This window comes from Neovison vison, chromosome 11 (genome assembly GCF_020171115.1).
Source record: "Neovison vison isolate M4711 chromosome 11, ASM_NN_V1, whole genome shotgun sequence".
In the NCBI taxonomy this organism is placed as follows: domain Eukaryota; kingdom Metazoa; phylum Chordata; class Mammalia; order Carnivora; family Mustelidae; genus Neogale; species Neogale vison.
This window is the reverse complement of record NC_058101.1, coordinates 34,426,167-34,453,977: the sequence shown is the minus strand read 5'-3', so window position 1 is coordinate 34,453,977 and position 27,811 is coordinate 34,426,167. Positions and strand designations below refer to the sequence as shown.

The 27,811-nt window shown below is 49.0% G+C and overlaps 1 protein-coding gene across 11 annotated transcripts in view; it reads right to left on the bottom strand.

The window, feature by feature from the left end:
• The window catches only part of APBB2 (amyloid beta precursor protein binding family B member 2), a 374,503-nt gene that overhangs the window by 65,966 nt on the left and 280,726 nt on the right, over window positions 1-27,811 (bottom strand). For all 11 annotated transcript variants that reach the window (XM_044224322.1, XM_044224331.1, XM_044224328.1 and 8 more), the window contains 2 exons: window positions 7,211-7,357; window positions 3,953-4,080 (listed from right to left, as the gene is read on the bottom strand). In XM_044224322.1, the coding sequence (XP_044080257.1) occupies window positions 3,953-4,080; window positions 7,211-7,357 (275 nt within the window). The remainder of the gene's footprint in view (window positions 1-3,952; window positions 4,081-7,210; window positions 7,358-27,811) is intronic.

Sequence of the window (27,811 nt, the reverse complement as noted above, 5' to 3'; positions counted from 1 at the left end):
ATAACCGCCTCTGGCGGTCCCGCCTCCAGCCACCCCGAGCCGCTGCCTGTAGCTTCCAGTCTCCGGGGCCCCGAGCCACCGCCTGCAGCCTCCAGCCTCCGGCGGTCCCGCCTCCGGCGACCTCGAGCCCCCGCCTGCAGCTTCCAGCCTCCCGCGGCCCCAATCCGCCGCCTGCACCCGGCAGCTACCCGCGGCCCTGCCTTCAGCAGCCCCGAGCTGCCGAGACACCAGCGGTCCAGCAGTCAGCGGTCCTGACGCCTGCAGCCCCTAGACTCCAGCGGTCAGCGGTCAGCAGTCCCGACGCCTGCAGCCCCTAGACGCCAGCGGTCCAGCGGTGAGCGGTCCCGCGCACCAGCAGCCCTGAGATGCCAACGGCCCCTAGACGCCAGCAGCCTCGCCGCAAAATGCCTTGCCACCCCGAGCCACGAGCGGCCTTGTCCGCAGCAGTGGCTTCCTCTGGGTGACAGCCTTGTCAGAGGGGCATCGTGGGGAGCAGAGTCTGTGTCATCCGGGTTGTCCTCCTTGTCATCGCCGCTGTCATTGTTGCCTCTTCGTCGTTGGGAGCGGCCTCGTCCGGGAAGTGGTCTTGTCCAGAATGGCCTCTTCTTGGGAGCGGCCTTGTCCGGGGAGCAACCTCATCGAGCAGTGGCCTTGTCTTGGGAGTGGCCTCTTCTTGGGAGCGGCTCCAATCATGGAGCGGCCTCATCTGCGGAGCAGCGTCATCTAGAGCGGCCTCGTCCGGAGCGGCCTTCTTGGAAGTGACCTTGTCGGGATCATCGTCACCGCCTTTTCATAAGAGGTAGCTCTGACCGGTCAGTTTGATTCTTAACCGACCGAGCCACTCAGGCGCCCCCCGTCAGTTTGATTCTTGATACTTGGCGTGAAATAAAGTTTTGCTTTACCTTCGCTTTGTATCAGTCTCGTTCCTTTGATCACGGACCCTAACAATAATAAAGGCAAGTACAACCCTCAAGAACCAGGCAGAACTTCAGCCCAGTCCGGCAACAGCCAACACCCCACAGAGGACCAGTATCTCATGTGACTGTAACCCCTTACGCCATCCATAAGAGGCTTCTTGAAACCCATCTTGGAGATCCATGCGAAGCATTACAGCCAGACCCCCTCCTCACCCAAAGTAAACTCTCCCAAAGTAAATTCTCCCCATAATTTATTTACTAATTTATTCACAGCACATCGAAACCACTCGAATGTCTTCAGATCGTGTTAACCCCAAAATAACTATAAATTCTGAAATTACTTCGAGCCTCCAGTATACATAATTTCCTCCTTTGTGCGAACCACATCAAGACATCCCCTAAGAGCCCCGGCAAACTAATACACTGCCCTGGTTTGATTTTCTTTGTGCACCTGACACCATTAACTGACAAGCGGATTATTACAGGGTTAGAGAAGAAAGAAAATGGAATCTCAGGTGCATCTGCTTGCAAAGCACCCAGCAAAAGGTGGGGTACGTGGTAATGAAAGGGACTGTTACTAGCATTATCGTGAATGTTGTTCTCTCCATATTCACCAGAGGAGAACACACAGCCTGAGTTCCAAGAACTGGGCCTCCTGAGTTATAAATCAACTTTGCTGGGCACCCACAATAAGTCTTGGGCTGGGCATGTCACACTGTCTTCTCAGATTTCATTAAACATATCTTTTTAGAATTCGGGGGGGGGCGCGGAGAAAAAAAGAAACCTCCTAACAGATTAAGGAAAGTTACAAAGGAATGCAAAATGGGCTCATTTTTGCAAGCAAAATGAAACACTTATATGTTTTATTCATGCAAAGTGAAAAGCCCTTTCCTTTGCAGCATTACAAATTGAATTTGCTCTTGTAAATTGCTGTTAAAAAAGAAAACCAAAAGCAAAAGAAAGTTAAAAAAAAAAAAAAAAAGCAGGCACACAAAGGCCCCTTCTTTAAGGGAAGGAAAACTCAGGGGACCAATGGGGAAAAATAGTACCTTTCACTGGCAAACACACTTTTTAAAAAAATTTGTGGCAGGGGGCGGGGGTGCTCTTCTTGCCTTGTAGGATAACTGAACTCAAGACGAACAGCCCCTCATCTCCTGTATCAGATGGTGAACAGTCCCTGAAACCTCGCCAAGATCTGACCACTCCTGTATTCACCATGTGTTTGAAAGGAAGTCGCGTAATCAGTGGTACCTGCTGGTGTCTGTTCCCTTCACGAATCAGGAGCGAACGTTCCTTTGGCGGTTGGCACGTCTCCATCACTGTGCCAGTTACAATATGTACACAAAGGCGCATATACACACATGCTTTGTGGTCCCTCTTATGATCCCCATGTCACAGATGAGAGAAACTGAGGCTCAGACCTTGAATAATTTGTCAGCTGGAGTTTGACTCTTCTTCTCTGAACTTGCGGCATTTGGCCTTACGTTAAAAAACTGGGTAGGCTGAAAACGTCAGCATGAAATCTGCTCCCAGCCTAACCTTAAGAAAACACAACTGCACTTGGTTTGCACATGTGCATTCTGATCCTTGCCATGGCTCCTGTCTTAAAAATAACCCTGGGGGATACGCACCAGGGAAGGATTGAGCATCCTACACCCTTCCATTAACACTAAATGTTTTTAATGAGCAAACATCATCATTGGGTATTTTCCTTGCAAAATTCATCAATTCATGTCAACTCATCACCTGCAGTGTTACAGTTTTGCCAGTCGTGTGAATGACAGGTGTATACGCATAAATTATCCACTCATACCCGCCCCCCCACCCCCGTGCACCTGGCCCAGCTGTCACAGTTCACTCTGTGAACAAAAGCTCAAAGACACAATCGTGCTTCTAGGAAGGTTTATGCAATCAGTGACTTCTCTTTCGCAGACTGTTCTGTGAGTCTGGTTATAGCAAAAATGCTTGTTCTGAGACTGAGGAGTGCGTAACCATTTTTCTTTCTGGCATAGGACTTGGAACTGCGTCCAAAGACTACCAAACCCACAAATGCCCAGCCCCCTGTAGCCAAAGGCTGGGTGGGATAAGCCAAGGCAGAGCCCCTAAAAGAGGACAGAAGGCCCAATCAACCAGAATGTGCAGGAATGGAACCCCAAGTCCAACAGGGTCATCTTTCTGTCATCTGGGATTTTCACCTGCTTCTGTCCATTTTCAACAAACCAATAACTAACCAACCTATACCTGAATCCCTAAGTGCCAGGAGATCCTCAGGTCCTTTGAGCATTGCCAAAAATGAACTATAATTTAAGAGCTAAAAGCATTCGGTGTAGCCCAATTATTCAATGACAGTATCACACACAGATGAGTGTGACATCTGCAATAACCGCCACTTTGTTATTTAGAATATATGCATATCTGAACTTCCTTATTTCCAGTCATCCCAGAGAACAGACAATTCACCACACATCTAAGAAGCACTCGCTGTAAACAACAGATAGTCGGTAGAATTTTAGAAAAACACACACTGAACGGAATTTTGACATGACCGGGCATTTCAGATGGTAACCAAGTTCAGCCAACCCCACCCCCTAGAAAGTTCCTGCTCACCGTGACTTAAGGATCTAAAGCTTGCGGCACAACCTCTCCCTTTGAGCAAGCCCTCTGGCAAGGAAGCACCACCAGGAGGGCCTCTGAAATGGCCAAGATGAACCCAGACTGCAGGGAAGAGGCAAAAAGAGGGGTAGGGCTCCACAGAGCCTGTGTGAGTTGGCAACTAACTTAGAAGAGGAGCAGGAACAGGAGGAGAAATAACGCAGAACTCGAAGACAGGATCCAGAGTGGACGACGGGTCTGAGTTTCAGAAAACCAGAAAAGGAGGTCTTAGGAGGCAAGGAGAGAGATGTGCTGTCATTTTTTACATTCCCAAGGACAGTCTACTGTCCCCTTTGATGTTCAGTGACGGGCAACAGCAGTGAGACCAAGCCTCGGTGCTGAGGTGATGGGTGATGGGTGACATCAGGTTCCCTGGTACTCACCGGCCGTTGTCCCGGCCCACGCCCCACACGCGGATGCTGGCGATGGGCTGAGAGTGGAGCACGGAGCGGTCCATGGGGTCCACCAGGCTGAGCGTGTCGTTCTCCAGGATCAGGTACATGTCTTTCCCCTGGGATTCAAGGAGAAAACATGGTCTCTTCCTCAGGAAGCTATGCTTGGTGACACAGCTATCTAGGGATGTCATTGCAATGATCCAAGGAAGCCGCTGTCTGGGTCCGTGATTTGTTTTCCTAAGAGAGCGACATCCCCTCCTGACTAAAATAGCATCGATCTTTCGTATGCCTCGCACATACCCAACTGCTCTCTCCCTCCTCACGTCCTCTGAAACGTGTTCCTAGCCCGCCTTCTAGCTGGCTCTTGTTTTTAATTATTTACAATTCTGAATCTTGACTCTGAGAAAAAAGGCTAATGGGAGTTCCCTGGAGAACCCAGTCTTCCGCTAATGCCTGGCCTGTCACTCTCCTAACCTGTCTCTTCATCCCTTGCTCTCCGGTCAGAGCCTACCAGCCATGTCCTTGATAGCCTTCCCACAGCCATGACCATCCTGCTCCTCCTCGGCGTTTACAGCACTTCGCTTCTATGGGATTTGGCTGGCCAATCACAGGTGCATTTGTGACTCACTTGGGACTACAATAGCTAACATTTCTAGAACTTCCCAGATATTATGCCATGGGCTTGGGGCACACTGGTTCGTGATCTTTCCAACTTGCCCTGAGAGCCTGGTGCATTATGATCTCCGATTAGCAGAGAGGGAAGCTGAATCTTCAAGGTCAGGCTACTTGCTCCAGGTCTGATCCGGAAGCTGGGAGGCCTTTCGTGGCACAGGCACTACTGTAATACCCATGCGGGGGAGGCCGAGGCTTCTCATTGCTTGCATTGTTCCTGTCCCCAACATAGGCTGGCTCTTTGGGGGCAAGGATGCTAGACTATTCAACTTTATTCTCCTTGTAATTCCTCAGGCATAGTTTGAGAAATTATTAAACATCTGCTGTTCACTAAAGGACACTGTGTCCTCTCCTTCAGCCTTAGTTGAGGCCAACCATGTGACAGTCTTTAGGAGATGCCTGATCACGGAGCCCTGGAGAGCTGGGAATGGGGGAGGGGGAAGGTCCCACCGGTGCCAAGCAGGTGACACGCTTTGGGGTAACTGATGGCTGCTTGGGAGAAGTGATAGATGTCTGGTGCCTTCTCCCCCTCTACGCTTCCCCCAGGAAAGAGGCACTGACTGCAGCCTAAGGGATCTTCCTCCAGCCCTGCTAGTGAGTGGCCAACCTTCAGGACGAGTCCCTCCTGGTCACCGCCACCCCATCTCCATGCAGCTGCTCTATGGCAAACACCTTGCAGACACTAACAGACCCCGAAAGCCTCTGTTTTCATGCCTTATGGGATGCCCCCCACAGGGAGGCCTATTCCCATGACTGAGTGGGGTGATGTGTTTCCTTGGGGCTAACTCTGCTTAGAAACTCTGATCTGTCCCCCCAAAGGTCACAGAGACTGTCTTCATGGGTTAACTTGACTGACCCTGCCTGCATTGTTGGGGAGAACCAATGACGACACCCAGTGGGTAGTCTAACGTGGGCTGGTTGAGTATGGAGCGTCCCTGAATGAAAATATGGGGTGTCATACAGCACACACGTGTCTTTCCAGGTATATCCTGTCGCTTTTCTCATCAACAGAGAGCAGTTTCTGGCTGACCACTGCAAAGTCTTGCTAACTGGTTTTTGTAACCAAAATAGCAACATTTACGCAGCTTTCGTCTGCAGAGGAGACCCTCATCTGATAGTTGTGACTTCATTTCTGTCAGCCACTCAACAGATGTTTGAGGAGTTGTGCTATATGTGGTGAGGCATGGCAAAAAGGCAGAGCTCGTCACCCTCAGTGATGAGCTCTATTTTATACATGATGAACCTGAAGAATTCACTGTTCAGAAGGAGGATGAACTGAGGAAAAAAAGGAATGGCTTAGCGGGGCTAACCAGATGGGAAGACAAAGTGGATTTTCGGGCATGGCTGCCCCTTTGCCCCATACCCCACAGAAAGTTCTCTCTCCTATAGGTATCCTGCCAACTGGAGATTCCTTTAGAATCTTACTAAGCTCTTCTAAGCACCTGGTGGCAAGTACTTGGTGGTATTTATCAGCCATTCACATGTTAGTATGAATTAGGCCAAATTTTCTTCTAAATCCTAGTTGAGATTTGTTCTTTCAGTGGAAGAGCATTTTGACTGAAGGAGAGAGAAGGCAGCTAGATAATCTGGTGGGAAAGACTTATCTGGGTATTTGGGTGGGAGGTGGGAAGTAATGCAGTGAAATCATAGTAAAGGCAAATACCAAACAAACTCTTCCTTCTTTCTCCCCGTGCTTGAGATCTAAAAGTCTGAATGGTAATGCAGCTCTGGCCCATTCTAAGGTACCTAGACTCTTCCATGGGAAGCCTTGGGAATCTCTCTCCCCTTAGAACAGTGCTGCTCGGGGCTCCAAAGAGCTGTCAAGGAGCCCCTATGACTGGGCAAGGTTTGAGAGCAGGTGGCGTACAGAGCATGCACTATATATCGAGATGCTCTCAATATACCTGTTCTATAGGTCCCAGGGCATGGCAGGCTTTTCCTCTTTGCCGTGATTTTTATACGAACTTGGCATTTTTACTTATTACTTTCCTTTCTGCAATGATGTCAAACTAACATTTCAAAGCAGAATTACTTTGTTCAAAGTGAGAAAGAACATACAGTTAGCAACTCTAAAAATTCAGGTATCATATTGATTGTCCGATTATACATAAAGCTGAATGTGTTATAGAAGGAAAACAGGTCAACTTTTAGAGTGTGAATAATGGTCACATTTCTGTGTGTACGGACAACGGCCACATTCCCCTTTGAGAACATACTTCCAGCAAACAGCTCCCTTCCTTCTTATATAATGGTGTATCCAGTTTTGTGTGCAAGCTTTGGGGTTTCTGGGCCCGAGTACCCATCCATACATCCCTCGGACTTGGGGATACCTGGTCAGCCCCTGGCATGTGGAACGGGTAAACGTTCTCCCCCAGGGCACAGTCCTTACTGGGATCTGGCAGAGCAAACTAATAAACGGAAGGGTTGGTACACCACGCCCACCCTACCTGTCTTCCTGGCAAAACACGCCTGGTAAGTATCCCTCAGTATCACACCACGCAGAGCTCCGGGGGTTCACAAAGCACGGTGGAGTGTGAGCAAGCCCGCCGTTAATTCCTTCCACGTGTCACTCACCTCTCCCCAGATGCCGACTGTGTCCCGGATGTCGTTTTTGCAGTAAGAAAGCTGCCTGATGCAGTTGTTGACGGCGACGCTACTTTTGCCAGGGGCGAGGTCCTCCTCTGCCATTTCCACCCATCCCAGGGAGCGTACCGCGAAACACTGCAAGACAGAGCATGGGGGCGTGAAGGTAGGCACTGACCACAGCTGGTTGCCGCCAGCTGCAGGGTTTGCCCAGTGCGGCTCCCATCACTACATAACGTCCGGTCATTGAATTCAGTAAACGAGTCCTCTATTGCTAGAAAATTAAATTGGGGCTACCTTTTGCTGTTAAAACAAAAAAAAATGTAGTGACGGGGCACCTGGGTGGCTCAGTTACGTATCTACCTTTGGCTCAGGTCCTGTGATCGAGCCCCACATTGGGCACCCTGCTCAGCACAGAGCCTGCTTCTCCCTCTCCCTCAGCCGCTCCCCCTGCCTGTGCTCTCTCTCTCTGTTGAACAAATAACATCTTAAAAAAATGTAGTGATAAATATCTTCTTGCCTACTTTTCTGTATACGTGTGTGTGTTCAGATTATTTTCTTGGAGGGGATTACTAGAATTAGAATTATAGGGCTAATGAGAATGAGGATTTTTAAGCTCCTTTATATATGAAAAGTCAGGGTTTTTTGTTTTGTTTTGTATTTTTGAACAGTAAGAAATGCAACACCCACGAGATCTACTACTTGTTAAACAACCCAGAAAAAAGACAGTGGGAGAGAGGAAGAATTAAATACATGTTTGGCACTTGTTTCTAGTACTGATGAAGCAAAATGTATTGTTTAGTACCCAGAAATGAGGGAAGATGGGGGGAAAATGTGCCTTCATGATAATTGGTCTCAGGTCCCATAGCATCTGTAATTAAGCACCAAATCCTGAAAGGCCACACAATGCACCAGCTCACGAGAAACCCTACAGCGCAAGTTCCTTTTATTCTTTTATCCTTTCAAGATATTTTGAGATTATGCTCCTTATCTTCCTTTCTAAAGTTCACTTGGTTGTTTCAAAACATAAAAAAGTATTATGTGCACGTTGCAATGAGAAAATTCAAAGATGTATAAGAAAAAGGAAACTCATGGGACATGCGAGGGCTCATTCGGTGACAGACCTGTTTGCTGTCCGTTGCCAGGGATGCCGGGTGGCCGGAATGGGGCTCCCTCCCCAAGTGCACCCCAGCTGAAGAGGCTGCATACCTCCCCAGCATAGGGGGACTGGGGAGGGGCCACATGTCTGCGGGAGACAGCAAGCTGGCTCTCAGGGTACTTTATGAGGTTTCCAGCGTGAATGTCATCAGCAGATGGACAGAGGAGGCAGCTGGCCAGAAAGGAGCACTGAACAGGACTGCCCGACTGTCGAAAAAGGCAGAAATGGGGGACGCCTGGGTGGCTCAGTGGGATAAGCCTCTGCCTTCGGCTCAGGTCATGATCTCAGGGTCCAGGGATCGAGCCCCGCATCAGGCTCTCTGCTCAGTGGGGAGCCTGCTTCCTCCTCTCTCTCTCTCTGCCTGCCTCTCTGTCTACTTGTGATCTCTGTCTCTCAAATAAATAAATAAAATCTTAAAAAAAAAAAAAGGCAGAAATGGCCAACCACCCCCGAATGCAGACAGTGGGACAAAACCCCAGGAACGGGCATCATTCTTTCCTGTAGCTGATGTCCTCCGGTAACCTCTAGCTTCATTATACTACATTTACATTGAAGTGCTGACCCACCCCCCACCCCCCATGCAGGGCAGGGCTGCCGAGGCAGTTCCAACAAGGACCAGACACAACTGAAACCTCCCCTTCCCCACGGGTGGGAGGAGTTCCTTAGCTGACAGGAGGCCATCTCGGTCCAAGACAGTCGTCGCTCTGACCACGCAACTCAGGGAAGTCTATAAACCAAGACGACCCTGCCGCCGACGCTGTAGCCACTTCTGGGCCAGCCTGCTCTCCCACCCAGAATGCACTTCCCCTTTGAACACTATCAAACGCTTGCTTGCGCGCGTTTAGCTCGGAATGCTTTCTTGGCTGGACTCAAGAACCAAGGCTGGGAAACAGGGCTCGCTCGAACAAAAGGAAGAAATGCTACACACTGTCCCCAAGTGACCACATTCAGTTCCGTTCTACTTTCCTTGTTTGACAGCCATGCCCTAACTGGCCCCCTCCTGCCTGAGTGGCTAACCACACTTTTGAGGGAAAAAAGCCCCACTAAAACACCAAAGACAATCTGTTTAAGGAAACAGCACACAGATCCTCCTGTGCTAGAGAGGGAACACAGGCCACCCGGAACAGAACAGCAGCCCCGAGCGGACAGAGGATGCGATGCCTTCTACACAGACACCAAAAATGGTGGGTATGCATCCTTTCTGATGGCTGAGTAATATTCCATTGTATATATGGACCACATCTTCTTTATCCATATGTCTGTTGAAGGGCATCTCAGCTCTTTCCACAGTTTGGCTATATGCTGCTAGGAACATTCGGGTGCATATGCCCCTTCTTTTAACCAAATCTCTAACTGTTGGGTAAATACCCAGCAGTGAGATCGCTGGGTCCCGGGGTAGTTCTATTTTTAACATCTTGAGGAGCCTCCGCTGTTTTCCAGAGTGGCTGCATCAGCTTGCGTTCCCACCAACAGTGGAGGAGGGCTCCCCTTTCTCTGCATCCTCGCCAACATTTGTTGTTTGCTGTTTTGTTAATTTTTGCCATTCTAACTGGTGTGAGGTGGAAGCTCACTGTGGTTTTTGCTAAGCGAAGTAAGTCAAGCAGCAAAAGACAATTATATGGTTTTGCTCATATGCGGAACACAGGCAATAGCATGGGGACCACAGGGGAAGGAAGGGAAATCTGAAGGGGGAAAATCAGAGAGGGAGGAGAACCATGAGAGAATATGGCTTTCCAACCTTTGCCAAAAAAGTATGTGGAAGTTTGTCCACACACCAACAGGCAGTCCTCCGACTGGAGTCCTACAGTTCAACTCAATTCTGACACTACCCGCTGATAGCATCAGATCCCACAGGCTAAGGGGCCAGTTCTACAAGACTGTACCCACCTCCAACCCTCCCTTGCCCTCCACCCAAACTTTGATGCCAGTCACAAGGCTAGGTTATAAACTGGAGGTTCCAACAACTTGCTCCCCGGGTTCCATTAATTTGCTAGAGCAGTTCACCCAACTCAGAAACATTTTCCTTACTAGCTTCCACACCCTCTCCGGGCAACCCTACTCTCCCCCATCTGCATGTGTTCACTATCTTCTGGGGTTTGGATGGAGGCTTCATTACAAGGGCATGACTGATCAAATCACTGGTCATTGGTGATGAAACTCCATCTCCAACCTTCCCGTGCATCCTCAGGGGTCTGGCGCTGGAACTGGAAGTTCAAAGGTCTAACACCTGGTGGCCTCCATGCTTGGCCAGCCTCCAGCCTTGGCTGCTCTCCAAACATCCCATCATTCACATAACAAAAGACCCTTACTCACTCTTAGCACTTGGGAAATTCCAAGGGTTTTGGGAGCTGTGAGCCAGGAACCCAAGAGCAAACACATGAGAAACAGATCTCAACAACCAAATACATATTCTTTTTTTTTCCCCCAAATACATATTCTTATAAGTCACAATATCACACACCTCTAGTGCTCTCCTCCAGCATCAAGAAAAAAATGGAAACTCTCCCAGTTTGGAGAACATGTATATCATCCCAGTCTACTTTAAACTTTAACAGCAGAAAATAAGCACACAACGAAGAAGACATTGTTCAAATGTCAAAGGTATTAATTCACTTACTCCTTACTTCAACACTTTGAGGCCAATACTAAGTTAACTGTACTCATTTTACAGGTGAGGAAAGAGAAAGAAGCACAAGGCTAGTAAGTGGAGAACCCAGGGTTCTGGGTTTTTAACCACACTCTATATGCTTGAGAGCTTACTGGAAGGGCTGTGTCCACAGAAAGGCCCAAGATTGGTCAGAAACATCAGTACAATTTTGAGTGTATATAGCCCAGAGCAGGGACAGCTTGAATTAAAATCTTATCTCTGATTTACAGGTTCTGTGATCTTGCCAAGTGATTTATAAAACCCCGAACTTTTTTTCATTTATAAAAATGGAAAGAACATTCGGCGAACATTCGTTGAATGGGAAAAGCAAATGAACAGAGTGCTACAGTGAACCTTAGCTCGAGTCATCACAGGGAGAAAATGAAAGGATATGACGTGTAGTCCTTGTGACCACACGTTCCAGTGGTCCCCAGGACATTCTGGTTTGTGTTTGTTGATCTAGCAAAGTTACTGAGTGGCTCCTTTTACTCTCGAAAGGGTCTCAGTTTGGATAATAAATTACGGTGGTCACTCTGGTCAAATTCCAGTGAATCCAGCCTCTGGTATGGAAAATGGAGGTTCAGATGGGCCACTGTGCTGTGCCCAAGTAGAAACAGGGTTCGAGATCAACCGAAGTTATCAGTTGAACATCTGGTGATCCCGGCAGAGGTGAACAATAAAATACTGTGTGGTCACACTGTGTGGTCATCATGACCTTAAAACTAGAAGCCAGGAACACATTTTCCCACTCTCTTAAACTGCCTGCTACAAAATCCTACAGCCTGTAAATAGTCCAAAGAAATTATTAACAACAAGGAAGGTAAAAGAGAATACTGGCTGCTTTGTGTCCCTTGAGTTCAAGAATACATGGACTTCAATTTCAACAAGCTCACTAAAATTCTAGGGTATTTTCCTTGGCTAAGAAATGCAAATGGTCCATGAAATATATTGTTTGTCAGGCTGATAAATAGAAAACAAGAGCCCTAACTATATTATTACAAGGAATTTCAGTAATTTTCCTTGTGCAGTTTTGCCGCTGTTGTAATTTGGTTTCTGATCTATAAAGCCTGGCCACTGGTCCCTGAGGCTTTAGTAAGAGGAAACAGGTGTAATGGGGGAATAACCTAGCTCCGCCAGGGAGCGACTTCGCCCTCCCAAAGAACCAAGCCCCAGAGAGCGACCTGCGCTGTTTGGTGCTGCCCCCGTGTGGCGAGGAAGGTTTACAACCACCACCACTTTCCCTTAAACTTGGAGATTGATGATGCCCCAGCGCAGTCAGCCCTGGGAATAAACATCTGTTTCAGAGTAAAGGAAGAGCCCAGAATATTCAATCAAAAAAATCAGAATTGGGTTCTCTGCTCAACGGGGAGTGAGCTTCCCTCTCTCTGCCTGCCTCTCTGCCTACTTGTGATCTCTGTCAAATAAATAAATAAAATCTTAAAAAAAAAATCAGGTACTTAATCAACCTCACTTTTAAGATACTCTTTTTCAAAAATTTTAAAAAAGCCTCCCAACATTTACACTTCGATTGATGTTCATTTTTCTTTTCAAGATTTTGTTCTTAATCTCTACATTCAATGTGGGGCTCAAACTCACAACCCCAAGATCACAAGTCACATGCTCTACCGACCAAGCCAGTCAGGCAGGCGCCCCAGTGTTCATTTTTCAATAGCTCTTTACCGAAAGCGCAACAAATGAGTATTGATTCAGGGAACGAACAATGTCATTAAATGAACAAGTCAAGACTTTGGGGAGGTCACTTCCAGTCTCTAAGACCCCCTTCCTCACTCAAAGTCATGCTATCTCTAAGACTGGTCCTAAAAGCAAAATGTGGGTGGAAATCCCAAGACTGCCACTTAGTACTGAGATCTTGAGCACGTAGGTTAAAATCTCTGTGCCTCAGTTTCCTCATCTGATACTAAAAATCCCCGTCTCCCAATCACCTGTCACATGTTGTGAGGGTTAACTGGGAGAGCTCGCTGCTGCTCCCATTAACCATCACTGGCATTAGGGGAACGAGCATGGTGGCTGAATTAGAAGGGACGCAGCTCTTGGCCCGAGGCGTCCTTCTCTCCCATCTGTTCTTATTCTCTGCACTGGAATCAAGTTGTCATATCCTGGTTGGAAACACACGTTGTGTTTCCACTTCATTCTCTCAAGTCCTATATTAAGAGACATACCCCTGGGGAGAACCTCTTGCAAACACACGTGTGGAAGACAGAACGCAGCACAAAGCCTTGATTTCTACAGACCAAACAGTCCTGGGTTTGAATTCCTACAGCCCCACCAGTGCTTCTAAGTGTTCTCAGGTGCAGAATGGTGGCAAGAGAGGCTCCCAGAGTTTTCAGGAGATCCGAAGTGCAAGTGGCTGGCACACGGGAGGCCCGCAGCAAATGATTGCTTGCTTCTCCCTCTGGATCAGGAGACCCTCTCATTTCATTCTTTGTACTCCCAGAGGTGGTCTGCATTTCCTTCCCTGGAGCTTTAATGAGGACAAGCAAGAGGAGAACATTCGGGCAAGGGATGGGGAGGGAAAGACAAAGGAACTGGAGGGGCCAGCCTTGCTCCCTCCAGGCGAGCCAGCCTCAGTGCCCAGCCCCAGGGAACATGGTGTTTCCATGAGCCCATGTCCACACGGCGGCACCTTCAATGTCTGGGTCAAGGTCACTGTTCTGTGACAACCAAGGAGCAAAGACAAAGAGGGAACTGATATTTGAATCCACAGCAACACTAAATCATAGATATTAAAAAACTAAAAAAGTTCATAGAGGAAAGCTACAATTGCATTTAGCATTACACACGTAATCCTAATTAACACTCATTTATGGGATTAACTTAACCATTGAAGCCTAATTACCCTGCAGCACAATAACAACTGTGTATTCAAGTCAATAAACATTTATTGAGTGCCTATTAGTTCCTGGAGATGAGAGAAATGAGTCAGACACAGTTCCACTCTTGAAAGCCTATAAAGGAGCAGACACCAAGTGCAAATCCATAACGCGGTGACGAGAAATCAGGGGACACAGAGACACACACGTGTGCTGTTGCTCATGGAAGGGCAGTTTTTTTTCTAATTCAGAGAGAGGGCATTTTGGATAGCTGTTTAAAAAAAAGAAACATTTTATTGATTTGAGAGAGAGCATGTGCACACATGAGTCAGGGGAGGGGCAGAGGAATTGGGAGAAGGAGAGAGGGAGAAGCAGACTCCTCACAGGGCCTGACATGGGACTCGATCCCAGGACCTTGAGATCATGACCTGAGCTGAAGGCAGATGATTAACCAATGCAGCCACCCAGGCACCCCAGACAGCTACTTGAGGGATGTGGTATTGAGTGGAGCTTTGTAGAATGGATGGCTCATTCAATTAACACTTACTGACATCTCCAATAAGCCAGGCACTAGAGACACATCAAGGAACCTACGAGACCAAAGGCTCTGCTCTGCGTAGTAGTTTAAAAACCAGAAGGGGGCCCCTGGGTGGTTCGGGTGGGGGAAGTGTCCAACTCTTGATTTTGGCTCAGGTCACGGTCTCGGGGTTGTGGGATCAAGCCCCACATCAGGCTCTGTGCTCAGCAGGGGATCTGTGGGTGACTCTTTCTCCCCACTCTCACTCAAAAACATGAATAAAGGGGCGCCTGGGTGGCTCAGTTGGTTAAAGCCTCTGCCTTCGGCTCGGTCATGATCCCAGGGTCCTGGGATCAAGTCCAGCATCAGACTCTCTGCTCTGCGGAGAGCCTGCTTCCTCCTCTCTCTCTGCCTGCCTCTCTGCCTACTTGTGATCTCTGTCAAATAAATAAAATCTTAAAAAAAAAAAAAAAAGAATGAGCATATTTAAGAAAAAACATGAATAAATCTTAAAAAAAATTTAAAAACTGTGGGGCTCCTGGGTGGCTCAGTGGGTTAGAGCCTCTGCCTTTGGCTCAGGTCATGATCCCAGAGTCCTGGGATCGAGCCCCGCATTGGGCTCTCTGCTCAGTCCGGAGGCTGCTTCCTCCTCCCTCTCTCTCTGCCTGCCTCTCTGCCTACTTGTGATCTCTATCTCTCAAATAAAGTAAATAAAATCTTTAAAAAAAAAATTTAAAAACTGGAGGGATGAATTCATTTGGCTATGACACCAAAGATCATACAGCTCAAGGATATGTCCCTGGTGGTCTAGTGGTGAGGATTCGGCGCTCTCAGCTCAAGAATATGAACAAGAGATGAGTTAGGTGCAGGGTACGGAGGGGAAGGGCATGAGCATAGCGGTTTTCAGGTTTTCAGGCCCCAGGTTTTCAAGGGATGAATCCCAAGTTGGATGATCTGAGCCAAGTTATGTAATCTCTTTGGTGAGCCTCAGTTTCCACGTCTGCTGCAGTAAGGACAATGGTACGGTCCTCCTGGGGGTAACTGCGTGATGAAACGGGATGGCCTGTGCTAAGTACCTTTAAGATCTGGTCTGAGAAAAGGTGAGCACTACTTCCTCAAGGTCTTCGGTCCTTGTCAAATGGGTTGGGATTGAGGAATGCCACCAAGAGCCAGCCAGTCAATCCTGTTTTGTTTTCCAACTCATGATACAAGCAGGACTAAGGACGCACCTCAGTGGCTGGGGGTGGGGAGAGACAGCAGGGCCCAGGGAGGGGCGGGGGAGGCTCCATCCTCTTCAGGAGGACACACTCCATCTCCTCAGCTGACCTCAGTGGGGTTGACCAGGAGTCCACGGCTCTGGGTGGAGGGGATGGGCGTCTAAATCTCCTGAAAATATGCCCCCAATTATTTGTGTTTCCATATTATGGAAAAGAGTCCAAAGCTTTCACTAACTTTCCAAAGGCTCTGAGAAAATGAAATACTTGACAAGAATTCCAAGGGAGTTAGAAACCAGAGCATCAAGACACCCACGAAGACACACGCATGGGGGCAGGAAGAGCTTACCGGGTGGCAGCAGAGCTCTTTTTTGAGAAGTGGAGGAGGCGGAGAATGGTTCAACGGCTCTACAGAAGAAACGAGCAGGCATTTAGGGGAGAGCAGAAGAAATGGGCATGAAGGGAAGTGGGGGTAGGGAGAAAGGGCTGTCCCTCTAGGGAAGGAAGCAGTCTCTGGGTGGGCGGCCTGTGGAGAGGAAGCCCGATGCCCTGTGTTTGATGCGCTGGGAGCCCCTTGATTATCCTCAGGGTTCCAGCAAAAGCCTGCTACAAAGCGTGGACGGACGTGCAGGGGGGATTAAAAGAGAAGGGTGTCCCCTCCCCGGGGGAGATGCTTGGCAGAGGAAGAATGATAAGCAGAGGCCTCAGAGTGGAGACCGGGAAGTCAAGCCAAGCCCCGGGGAGTGGGCGGCCTCTGGGAAGGGCACCTAGACTTCCTGAGGGTGTGTGACTGGCACTCTCCCCGGGAGCCCACACGGGGCGACCCGGGCCGCTGCCTGCGTACCGCAGAGCTGTTCTGCGGGGCCCCCTCCCTCCGAGCGGCGGGAGCTGGTGGAAGGGACTCGTGTTCTTACTACACGTGACTATGAAGAACCATTTTTAAAAAAAATTTTTAAGATTTTATTTATTGATTCGAGAGACAGCGAGCATAAGCAGGGGGAGAGGGAGATGCAGGCTCCCCCCTGGGCAGGGAGCCCGATGTGGGACTCGATCCTGGAACTCCAAGATCAGGACCTGAGTTGAAGGCAGACACTTAACTGACTGGGCCACCCGGGTGCCCCAAGAAGAACTTTTTAAATAATCATATAGCTCACCTATGAACAGTGAGAGTATTCTCTTTTCCCGTCCTGGTGGCCAGGATAACATGGCCATTCAGGGCACACTACGTCTGATGTCCTGTGTTCCGGGATGTTTCTCTAAGAGTTGAGAACAGCCCTCCACCCTTTCATTTCCCAGGCACCGCAAGCCATGGAGACAGCGCGAGCCTGATTCTGCCCTGGGGCCAGGCTTCTGAACATCCAGGTCTCGCTGAAAAATAAAGCAGCAAGGAAGCAAAGGGCTGTGACTTCAGATGACTGTCACAGAGTCTGATCTGAGAAAGCGCAGGCCTGGGGCGCCTGGGGGGCTCGGTCCGTTGAGCATCCAACTCCTGATTTCGACGTGGGTCATGATCTCAGGGTAGTGAGACTGAGCCCCGTGTCGGGCTCTGTGCTCAGTGCAGAGTCTCCTTGAGCTTCTCCCCCGGCCACCCCTCCCCCTGCTTGCACACGCATACATGCTCTCTCGCTCTAAAATAAGTAAAGTCTTAAAAAAAAGAAGAGGGGTGCCTGGATGGCTCCGTGGGTTAAGCCTCTGCCTTCAACTCAGGTCATGATCCTAGGGTCTTAGGATCAAGCCCTGCATTGGGCTCTCTGCTCAGCAGGGAGCCTGCTTCCCCCCCAGCCCCCCCACCCCCGCCTACTTGTGATCTCTCTGTCAGATAAATGAATAAAATCTTAAAAAAAGAAGAGGAAAAAAAAAAGCACAGGCTTTTCAAGATTCAACACACCTTCCTTGGACACTGCCTCCATAATAGGGAAGTCCTGACGGAGTTGGTGTTTGTGGTCATTATATGGAGGAATGTAAATCATCATCATCCTGGACACTGTTTTCAATATAATGAGGCTTTATGCGCTCTTGCTTCTCTCTGCAACGCTGAAATGCTTTCCAAGTCCAGCATCCGGGGGCGTTTTGCTTGAGAGGTGCCCGGGTACTCCAGAGTGGAGGCTGACCCACTTCTCCGTCGGGCGGAAGCGAGGAATCAGCCTGATTCATTATTCAGCGTGACCCCGGCGGCCAAGGAGGGGCAGAGAGCATTTCTACACTGACCCCAGTGAGCACTGCGGCTGTGTCTGCTGCTTCCCCCAGCTGTGGACAGCGTGATGAACAAGGGGGCACAAAACAAGATGCCTGGCCCTTGGGGACCCCCTAAGCCCACTAGGGCCATTTACTTAATTTTTCCCCTTCCCACCTTTCACAACAAGACAACCCTACTGGAAAAGCACATCCTTTGTTAACATCTGACAGGGCCATCTACAAAGAGGACAGTCCTAGTACTAGATGCCACCCATAATAATAGATGGCATGCATGCAGTGCTTACGATGTACCAGGCATCCATCCTCCGATGGGGCTGTAATTGAACTATTGTCTATGATATCCATCTCCATGCCCATTTGCGGGCTCGCTCCTGGCTAGTGGGGTCACCTCTGCCACCGGCAAATAAGAGGCTCTGTCCCTACTAAATGTTCTGGAAACACGCAAGGTCAGGGTGTGGGAATAGCATGCGCAGTCTCTGTATTTGGGAAAGGCCTCAGAGTGCGCACCATGATAGGGTACCAAAGCCAAGTTATTTAACGTAATTAGAGGAAAGGTGTGTTACGAAGTAAGGGGCAGAGTTTCCAACTCGCCCTCAATGCACGACGTGGAGCCGCGCGGGTTCCCAAGATTTCGGGCTTTGGTGATTTGACAATCCTGCAATGAATACAAAAGGATGCTTCCCCAGCAGGTGTGTCTGTCTTTCTCCTGCTCTGTGCCGTTCCCAAGGCGGGGGACTCTTCCTCAGCTGTTCTGTAGGAAGCACTTGCTGACTTGCCACCAGACAACGATGAGAAACACCATCATTTGGAGATTTACAGAAACCAGGGTTTGGACCACTGATGTACTGGAAAGAAGGCGCAAGGGCAGTCACGCGGGAGTGGACAGAGAAGTGATTCCGCATGTCCTTTAAATATTTAACTGTCGCTGGGGAGTCCTTGCTGCCGCGAGGTCACTCAGAGGAAATAAGCACTCCCCACTCCTCACTGAGTGATCTCTTTGGTAAGGATGAGATAATCCAGCTGCGCAGAACGGGAGCCTGGGCTCCTTCCTATCCCCTCATGTGGCCGGGCGGCGGGGGACATGGTCTGAGGCCGTGCTGGAGAGCGGGACAGGCCACTGCCCTGGATTTTGACACACGCTGGTGCAGCACTGAAATCATGACCCCAATGTGTCTTGCTTTTCATATAAGACACAAGATACATATTTCTGTGTGGCAAGGAAATCCTAACGTCAGTATGTCATAAACATATTTCTAAGCAATATTCTCACTCATACTTAGGTGAGGGGATTCCAGAAGTCTAATGAAGAGGGAGGGAGTTTCCATTTACTGAGCTCCTATGGTAGAGGTGTGTTTATTAGTTTTCCCGATTAATTCGGTAGAATTCTCAGGACAGATTCTCCCCACCGACCCCCATGTTTGGAAGCAGAAAACAGACTCCGTAAAGGAAATCTGGCCAGTTCAGGACTTCAGAAAACATTCTGAAAGGTGTGACCTGGGGTACCACAGTAGCCATACTTAACCCTGCCACTCGTGCCTGTGGTGTGAGGAGGAGGCGGGAGGTGGGGGAAGGCTGAGATGGAGACAGGAGACAGCAGTATCACTCACACGTGTTCATCGGGAGTGTGTGTGTCTGGACACAACATGCGGAGTAGAAAAGCTCATTTCTCCTGTGTTTCTCCTTCAGGAGAAATTTCTGGTCACCCAATATGTGGGTTTTTTTTTTTTTTTTTTTTCCTCACACCAAGCAATTCTCTGTAATACCACTGGGTGTCCCACAATTTAACTCAGTTCTGACCCTGTGTAGCTGGTGACAGCATCAGATCCCACAGGTGAAGGGCTCAGTCCCACGAGACTGCCCCTTCCCCCACCTCAGATGCCAACGGCAAACCTGGGGTTGTCCCCAGAGCTTCGGATTCCCTGGCTGTAAACTGGGCCTTCCCACAACCTCCTCTATGGGTTTAACTTGCTAGAGCAGCTCACGGAACTCAGGAAACCAGTTTCCTCACCAGAAAACCAGTTCATCGTAAAAGGATGTAGCTTGGAAACAGTGAGATGGGACAGGTGCAGAGCACGAAGCATGGGGATGGCACCGAGCGACCATGCCACTCCCCAGCCCTGCATGTATTCACCACCTCCGAAGCTGCATGACCCCCATATTTGGGGGATTTTTAGGGAGACTTCATCACATAGGCACAATCTACCATTCATTCCATGTCTAGCCCTCTTCCCTCTCTGGAGAATGAGGGGCGGCGTAGGGCTGAAAATACTAAGCTTTTCATCATGGCTTAGTCTTTCTGAGACCAGTTTCCCACCCAGGAGCCCAACAAGAGTTGCCTCATCAGAACAAAAGACACCTGCTGTCACCCAAGAAAGTCCAATGGGTTTCAGGAACCAGGATCAAAGACTAAACTTTAGAATGAAAGATGCTTCTAGTGCTCTAACCACGTAGGAAATCCTGAGGGTTTTAGGATCTCTGTGCAGCAGGGGCAGATGCCAGATACCGTCCTTACATACGTAAGCAACTTCATCTGTATGACAACACATGAGAAAGCTGTTATTATTACGCCTATTTTACAGATGAGGAAACTGAGGCAGAGGGTGGTTGTTAGACTGAATTGTGCCCCCTGCTGAATTCGTATGTTGAAGCTGTAATCCCCAGTGTGGTTGTATTTGCAGGTGGGGCCTCTAAGGAAGTAATTAAGACTAAAGGAGGTCATCAGAGTGTCCCTGAATTGAGTAGGACTGATGTCCTTAGAGAAGAGAGAGAGACACCAGGAATGTGTGCAGCGAGAGAAGAGACCAAGCGAGGACACAACAGGGAGATGCCATTGGCAAGCCAGGGAAAAAGGCTATGGGAGAAACCAAACCTGCCAGCACCCTGATCTTGGACTTCCAGCCTCCAGATCGGAGAAAATTCCTGCTGTCTCAACCACACACCCTGTGCTCCGTGGTCTGGCGGCCGGAGTCCACTAACACAGAGGCGGATACAAGCTGAAGGTAACCCGGCTAGCGCACAGCGGCACTGGCCTCAAGCGCAGCTTGCCAGGCTGCCTCCCAGGCACAACAGCAAGGCTGGCTTTCCTGGCGGGGGTGGGGAGGGTGGCAGGCATACCCTGATCTATACCTGGGGGACCCCAGAGAAAACCGACAACCCCTCACCCAACACACAACGCCCTCATCCTAACTACTCCACAGCTAGAGCGCGCTGATACCAGAGGTCGGGGAGACCAGCTTCCCTTCTGAAGAGGCCCCAGAGAATTCAGATCCAGACATACACTGAGAAGGAAATACCAACCCCGCCCCCCCCCCAACAGGGAATGAATGGGTACTTTCAAGTACTCACAGTACTTGCTAGCCCCGAGGCGGTCTTGGTGCCCTTGCACAGACTGTCCACCGGAGGGCGCCCTTACCCATCCTTCTTTCCTCCCTTTCCTCCACCCTCTCTCCCTGCCACCTTCCCTAGCCCCCACCTCCTGGTAACAGATCACTGGATGCTAGGAGTTTCTGAGGAGGCAAAGGAAAGACAAGTGCCATCAGCTGTCTGCCACCTGTGCTCATCCCCGCAGGTCAGAACACTGCTGAGGTGTAGGAAGGCCCAGGGTCGTCAGGCTCAGGGACAACCCTGGGGCGGGAGGGGGGTGGAATTCCTGTTAATCCACAGGGTAGGGTGAATCCAAACCATGTTAGAAACCACTTATATGCGTTTAAAAATAAAAACCAGAATGCCAATTTACTAATTTGCAGAAAGAAAGGGGAAGTCTAACCGGATCCTCCGTTTGGCGAACAAGAGGATTCGTTCTCTGGAGGAAACCCAGGCTGGAGCTTAACCCCCAGCCTACTGCAGGCTCACATGCAAAGATGCCAGCCAGGAGCCCACTTGCCCCTCCCAATGGCTGCAATCCTCAGAGAGTCATCGCTGATGCCCCATACAGGCCCCCCGGGGTTGTGACCTAGAGCACACTCAGTTCATTGTATGAGTCTCCTCTGGCCCAGGAACCAGGCTAGCATTATGAGGCCCATTTTTATCAATGAAGAAGTTGAGCACAGGTGGATTCAAACAAGAGATGGAGCCTCGTGTTTCCAGAATGTCCAGGAACAAATTACACACATGTGCATATTTAAACATCAACCTGCAGGTCGATCACACCAGACATCTTGACATACAGTCACCATCGTCTTCCTTCCTTGACCATTTATCAAGGGCTTGCTCTGTGCTATGTGACACACAAAACTGAGAGTCTGGACTTGTGCAGAAGCACGAAGGCGACCACGGACATCCGCAGGTCACGTTCTAAATGCTGCCCGCTCTACCGCACGTACAGCCACGCCAGGGACTCACGGCCCTGCAAGGCAGAAGCCACCTTTCTTGTTTTCCAGGTGAGAGACTCAGGTTTGGAATGTGTCGCTGAACTGTGCAAGGTCACACAGGAAATAAGCACCTGCTAGAATCTGATCAAGGTGGACGAGTCTCCTGATTTTACAGGCGAGGAGACCAGCTCTGCAAAGTTCAGCAGTGTGACAGAGCTGTGGAGTGGAGGGATCCCGAGCCTAGTCTTTGTTCTGCCTTAGCTGTTCTAGAAACACAGACACTCATGCTGGAGACAGGCTGAGGTAATAGCAAGAGCAGACCAGATCTGATCGGGAATCCGGGACCACTGGATGGCTCCAGCCTGCTGCAGCCCAAGGCCGAGGACAACTCATGAGTCCCCACAAGGTGTCTCCAAGAATCATGATCTGATGGTAACCACAGAAAACTTCTCCTGGTGGGACACAGACCATGTTGGACAGAAGGGAACTTTTGCTGGAGACATTCGAGTGCCAACAGAAGCCGAGTCTGTGGCAGTAAATACAAGCTTCCCAGCCCACACCGCCTGAGGAAGAGCCCATGCAAGTCCAGACCAAGGAGCTAGGCGGGCAGGATCCCGCTTCTATTACTGCTGAAAAGCAGCAGATGTCTGTACTCTTGGGAAAACACTCTAACTCCCTGCAAGTGTGAATGGTATTTTAATTTTCCCCTACAGGAGTCTTGGAAAAGACTTGGAGGCAAGTTCTATGATCCACATGGCTGATTTACACTATGGATTATATTTCTGCTGCTGTAAAGTCGAGAAATGTTATTTGCAGAGTAAGCACAGAGTAAAACCCTAACGAATATCCAAGTTCTGCACATAAAGTAGGCCACTTTATTTTGCTAAGGAAAGCAGGCTGGCCGTGTGAACTTCAGAGGAGATGCTGATCCAACGAAAGGAACAGTGAGAGGCTGAAGTCAGGAGACAGGCTGCTCCCTCCAGGCTGGAGGCTGGAGACGGGGGGAAACAGGGAGTAGTCAGAGCTGGGACACTGGGGACATGGGGAAGTTACATATACAGTCTCGACTAATAACAAGTCTACTTGCAATATGGAAATGCAATCCTCGAATAAACAGAGTATCAGTCTTAAAAATAGCCGAAAGCATGCTTGACAGGCAGTATCTGACGCCATACCGAAGTGATTTGACCCTCTACTCTAAAACATGCCCAATGGACGACTCCACAAAGAATGATGCCACTTGGTCTTGGATAAAGTCCTTCCCTGGAATGACTCAAGTCCAAATACAGTCCATCTTCACTATTTGCGGATTCCATATTTGCAAATTCACCTACTCACTGAATTTTATCTGTGACACCCAAATCAATTCTCATCGCACTTCTGTGGTCACGCACGGATGTGTAAGAGTGACAAAATATTAGGGTCCCTTGATGTGCCCATTCCCAGTTGAGGCTGACTAAGGCAACCTCGACCTTCTAGTTTTAGCTCTTGTACTGTCAACAAGTGTTCTTTATGTGATTAGGTAGTGTCTCATTTTTTGCATTTTTGTGCTTTCTCTCAATGATTTCACTGGTTCATATGGCCCTGAAGCAAAGTGCTAAAGGGCTGTCCAAGATTCCCAAGCACAAGAAGGCTGTGTGGTGCTTTCTGGAGAAAACAGGTGTGCTAGATAAGCTCTATTCAGGCACGAGTTACAGTGCTATTGGTGTAAATTCAGGGTTAACGAATCAACAATATACATTAAATAAGGTGTCTCTAAAACAGACATAAAACAAGGTTGTGTACTGAAAGGCTGATGAAAGTGTTGTGACCAGAGACTCCCAGGAACCTAGCTCTGTATTTCTCCTAGGAGCAAGGCTTCCATATTTCCCAATTTAGTGTTAGCGGTGCTTTTACAGGATTTTAGGAGAATTGCTGCAAATAATGGTCCATCATTCAAGCACCAACAGTGTCTGCCCTTCAACCCAGAACAAGGATGGAGGAGCCCAGGCTAGTGAAAGGATCTTAATTCCTCATATGCTTTCTGGAACTTGTGGTAGTCGGGTGTAGGCGGGATTAACAGCCATGAAAAACCATGGGTTCCTGCCCTGGTGCTGTTAGCAGCTGTGACCTTCAGGATGTCCCCTGATTTTGTAGGCTTCACTTTCCTCATTGGACAAGAGAGGAGAAGGGAAGCCAAGGAGGGAAAAGGGTTTGGGCTAAAAGATCTCTCACGACCTTTCCAGCTGGGAGATACCTCTCAAACGTCTTACCCCACTGCTGTCCCCATGGGTTGTTCACTCGGCTCCAGTGACACTGGCCTCCAGGTCGATCCCTCCTATCCAGGCACGTGCTCACCTTGGCCTCTCCAACCCCCCTCCATCTACCTGGTGTCCTCCCTCACGTCTGACTCAGTGTCCCATTCTCAGGAGGCCTTCCCTCATTATGCAGGACTGTGAATACCACCCGCCCACCCCCAGCATGATCTAGCACTATCTTCCCTACTTTATATTTCTCTATAGCAAGTATTTTCCCCTAATGCACGTATATCCTGCTTCTGTATTGTGCTCTTTATCCCTCTCCTCACACCGGAAGGTAAATCACACGAAGCAGGGAGTCGGTCTGTAGTATCCCCCTGACCCCCCAAACATAGGACCTGGCTGCTATAAGAGTCAATTCAGTAAGTTCATGTATGTAAAGCAGGCTTTGGGCAGTACCCGAAACCTGGTAAAAGTGAGCTATAATTATCATCACCATGAGGACCGAGTGCCTTTTTGCTGTTGGTTTATAAGAAAGGTTTTATTGAATGACTCACCAAGAAACAAAAAATCTGCACTTTCTACAAAGCGCCTGAGATAGAACTCAGTGAGCTCATAAAGTACAAAGACCTACAAAAACCTTAATTATAAGTACTTCTATTACCAACCCTAAAGAGACCATTTATGATGTTTTACTTCTCGAAGCTGACTCCCCGACATCTGTAAGAACTCATACAGGAAAAGCACTTAACCACGACGCAGAGACCCAGAACACAAGGGCTCTGGGGACCTGGAACCCAACCACCTCATTTCACAAATGAGTAAACCCAAGTACCGAGAGCACCACCGGCTAACAAGAATGAGAATCTGCCTTGCAGGGAGCGCGGCGGGCACGGAAGGCTGTCTTCCAGGGCTTTCCTCAGGAACTACCACTCACAGAAACAGGCCCTGACCAACTGGCACTTACTTGTAAGTGCAAAGATGGAGCGAACGTGAAGACAGGCTCTTCCCAGACATTTATGGTAATTTGAGAAGAAGAATTGTAAGCAGTCATTTCAAAGAATTTGCTTTAAATTAGATATAGTGCATTTTCAGAGTACGGATATGAAAAAGGAGGGCAGGGACGCCTGGGTGACTCAGTGAGTTAAGCCTCTGCCTTCAGCTCAGGTCATGATCTCAGGGTCCTGGGATCGAGCCCTGCATTGGGGTCTCTGCTAAGCAGGGAGCCTGCTTCTCCCTCTCTCTCTGCCTGCCTCTTTGCCTACTTGTGATCTCTGTCAAATAAATGAATAAATAAAAATCTTAAAAAAAAAAAAAAGAAGAATGCTCAGCAGCTCTAGGAACTAAAAACTGTTCTAAGAGTAAGCATGATTAGGGCCAATTTTGGTGGATCACACAAAATCACCAAGAAGAGGAGGGACCTGGAGAGTGTTGCAAAGCACTAGCTTCCCAAAAGTCCAAGAGGCGATGTGACTTAGAGACTGGGTCCTGTCCCAAAGCCTTGGGATGGTAATGAGGCACACAGGAGTAAGCAGTTAGTGAGCTAATTCTGGAGAACGACAGGGTGCAGAGAACTTGGTGTGAAGGGCCAGAGGGAAGGAGGGTGAACTTCGTATTCTGACTTCTGCAGGCTCCCTCACCAGGTCAGGGCTCCCAGACAGGGTCCAAGTCAGCTGGGGGACAACTGGGCTCCTATGCCCAGAATAGAACTGGGGTGGGGCTAGTGATCTGGGCCCGAGACAGCTGGCTCAAGTTCAAGGAGAGCCTTATTCCTAAACTCTTCTTTTCCTAAACTCCTAAGGTAGACGGTCAATAGCTCGTCTTGTAATGCTCTATTCTTTGAATTAATTCCAGCTCCCCAATTAGCCTCTGAGCCTTGTCAGGGCTGAACTCAAAAAGCTTTTCTTGTCCTCTTCTTGATCGATGAGGCCCATCAAAAGAAAGTGACTTGCCCCAGGTCGCCTAGCCTGTGAGTGGTGGATATAGATGAGGGGTGTGGGTGTGTGTAGGAGGGGGAAGGCCTCTTGAATCTCAACACAGTACCCCTTCCTCTGTCCCCTGCAGGTTCCCCCAAGAGCCACTTGAGGTCAGAGAACCACTGAGTATTTTTTTTTTCTATCCTACAATGCCTAGATCCGTGCCAAGCACATCATCGACATTTAATATCTGTTGATTAATATTTTCTTCTAAGAAAAAGCAGTGTATCTAGAGAAAAATCAGCAAAACTAATCAAGACCACATGAGCCCTGTGAATTATAAAGAACAGTGGAGGGAGCCCAGATCAATTTTCTCAGAGAAGAAGGAAAAGGGTATTTTGATGTATCTGAGCATGGGGGAAGTGCCAAACCAATGCAGTCCTTCCACACAATGTATAGAGCAAGATGTAGGCGCTCTGGGATTGCAAGGAGAATTTGGACAGCAGTAATACTGAGCTTCTCAAGAAAAAGATAGCAAGATCTACCCAAAGGGCTGTGGGGTCTTATCTCTGGGGCAAAGTTTTAAAGACAGTAATGCTGAGTGACTCTCCCCTGACAAGCATTGGCACGTTGACCACACCACTGTTAAAAATGCTTCGGGAAGAGCCTTCACACCTGGCAGGAGAGAACGGCAGTTCACACCTGGGTGTAACAGGACAAAATATTTCTTTTCACGTCTGCAGAATATCTTCTTGTGTTAGCTATGGGATATGCTCAGGGCTGCCCAGACTGCATTATCTTGATTCGACACAGTTTCCTCTAGTGGGACAGAGACTAGCTTCAACCAGCACGTCATCAGCCCTGCTAACATTCGGGGACCCAGCGCCCGCACAACAACACGCTCCTCTGGGCAGGAGGAGCCCAGCCTCCGTCCTTAACCAAGAGAGATCCTCAGTGAAGTCGGGAGGAACGGGAAGGCGTTTTACTTCTAAGGGAAGGCCCAAAGGTGCCGGGGGGCCACGGGAAATCTCTCAGCTTCCTGTGTCAATTCTCCTCCTCTGTGTTAACTTTATAATAAGCTAAAAAAAAAAAAAAAAAAAAAAGATTTGGGGAAAAGTGTTTTATAGGTGCTACATTATTTATCTCTGCGACGGAAAGAATGCTTTAATGCTGCTCAAGGCAACGGGCCAGGTAATGCTGTAGTCCTTCGTTCTTGGGTGATGCTTGTAAGTCCCTGACCCCTGAAAGGGGAGGAGGAGGCGGTAGGGGGGGCAGAGAGCAGCAGGCCAAGGAGCAAGCAAACCACCCAGTTCCCTGCAAGAGGGGGGCAAATCTGAGGTCAATTAATATTTACATGCAACTCTGCAATAAGTTTGTTCATTGGTTTTTTTTTTTAAAGCTAGCATAAAATCTCTCTGGCTGAGGGGCGCCTGGGTGGCTCAGTGGGTTAAAGCCTCTGCCTTCGAGCCTCACATTAGGCTCTCTGCTCAGCAGGGAGCCTGCTTCCCCGCCACCCCCCGCCTGCCTCTCTGCCTACGTGTGATCTCTGTCTGTCAAATAAATAA